At 33.8% G+C, this 1602-nt stretch overlaps 1 protein-coding gene across 1 annotated transcript; it reads left to right on the top strand.

The window, feature by feature from the left end:
• The first annotated feature begins 6 nt into the window (after positions 1-6).
• On the top strand, positions 7-1538 carry LOC111382474 (cycloeucalenol cycloisomerase). Its single transcript, XM_023006465.1, has 5 exons — positions 7-30; positions 208-249; positions 675-785; positions 875-1066; positions 1219-1538. The coding sequence occupies exons 1-5, from the start codon at positions 13-15 to the stop codon at positions 1384-1386; spliced, it is 531 nt and encodes a 176-aa protein (XP_022862233.1). The 5' UTR covers positions 7-12; the 3' UTR covers positions 1387-1538.
• Positions 1539-1602: the final 64 nt, after the last annotated feature.

Below are 1602 nucleotides of genomic sequence, written 5' to 3'. Positions count from 1 at the left end.
GTTATTGTACCAATGGTTCTGGTTGGAAAGGTGGATTACTCAATGTTTCTTTCCAATTTATTTATATTTCATTTCCAGAAGTGAATCCAAGCTGTCAAGCCTCAATTTAATCTGAAATTTAACAGGATTCTTTATGATAATGCATTCATTGTATAATAAAAGGTCATTTTCCGTAGAATATAATTTTTTTCTTATTTTAATTTGCAGGCTGATAGCAGCATTTGTTGGAAGGATCGTTATTGGGTAAAGGTATGCACTCATACACAATAAATCTCAATCGCTCATCTGTAAAGCTTCTTTGCTTCCAAAAGGCCATGCTGATTTTGCTGCCAAACATGCCCACAGACATGTGAACTCAAATATTGAGCCAAATTTTAAATTAGACCAAAACACTGTTGTAGAACTCAGTTCCAAAATCTGTCTTCATATCTGCATACAATTAGGTGAAGTGTTTTCAGGTTCTTATGGCAAAAGAAAACCAATTTTTTTCGTTTCTGGTCATATTTTGAACAAACTCTGTCTTTGTCTTTTATAGACTTTACACCATGTAATAATGGATAAACGATGAAAGTCCTAATTTTTTATAGGAGGAAGCATTTTGATTTTGCTTCAAAATTAATTGTCATTCGCAGTGTTTTGCATCTACTTTGACTACAAAATTGATGTTCTGGCAGGCTAATCTCTGGATCATAGTTTTCAGTTATGTTGGAAATTACTTTTGGACCCACTATTTTTTCACCGTCTTGGGCGCTTCTTACACCTTTCCCTCATGGAAGATGAACAATGTAAGTCAAAACACTGTATTTTATGTGTTTCCACTCATTTGTTCTATTTCATTTTCCTTTTAATGTGACTATAAAGTTAACTTTTGCAGGTACCACACACAACTTTCCTTCTCACGCACGTGTGCTTTTTGTTTTACCATGTTTCATCAAATATGACACTTCGTAGGCTTCAACATTCTATTGATCACTTGCCAGAGAAGACACAATGGCTTTTTAAGGGCGCCTGGATTCTAGCTTTTTCATATTTTATAGCATATCTTGAGACCTTAGCTATTTCCAACGTAAGTAATGAAGATATTGTGAGAAAAAAGAATTCTTCATATCCAAGTATCATTATCAATAATATGTTCGTGTTAACTCTGAAACAATTTCACCAAGTGGCTTGCATAATATAAGGCTGTTAAGATTTATCTTTTGTTTTGGTCTTGTGCAGTTTCCCTATTACGAGTTTGTGGACCGGGCTTCCATGTATAAAGTTGGATCCTTGTTTTATGCAATTTATTTTATGGTCAGCTTCCCAATGTTTTTAAGGTATGTAACTATATCCAGACAATCCACCACATCAGCACCCCCGCCACCACCAACAAAAATGAAAAAATAATAATCTATTCATGTATTTGTCATAATGTTGTATTATATTATTTCAAGCATAATGCATGGCTATTTGCTATGGGCATGACTTTTGGGTGATTGTGGTAGCACCATAACAGTGCCTTTTTTGTTAGTCTTGTTGAACCTGAGCACGTATTCACAAAATAATGAGATTCAAAATAATAAATTAGCTTAATACGAAGGAAAAAATGAAAATATTAGGATT

This window comes from Olea europaea, unplaced genomic scaffold, assembly GCF_002742605.1.
Source record: "Olea europaea var. sylvestris unplaced genomic scaffold, O_europaea_v1 scaffold25081, whole genome shotgun sequence".
In the NCBI taxonomy this organism is placed as follows: Eukaryota; Viridiplantae; Streptophyta; class Magnoliopsida; order Lamiales; family Oleaceae; genus Olea; species Olea europaea.
This window is presented reverse-complemented; position numbering and strand designations above follow the sequence as displayed.

Bases quoted from the DNA above. Each gene is read 5' to 3' on its own strand.
- LOC111382474 (XM_023006465.1), top strand. The intron at 250-674 runs GTATGCACTCAT...ATGTTCTGGCAG, and splicing joins AGGATCGTTATTGGGTAAAG to GCTAATCTCTGGATCATAGT. The intron at 786-874 runs GTAAGTCAAAAC...TAACTTTTGCAG, and splicing joins CCTCATGGAAGATGAACAAT to GTACCACACACAACTTTCCT.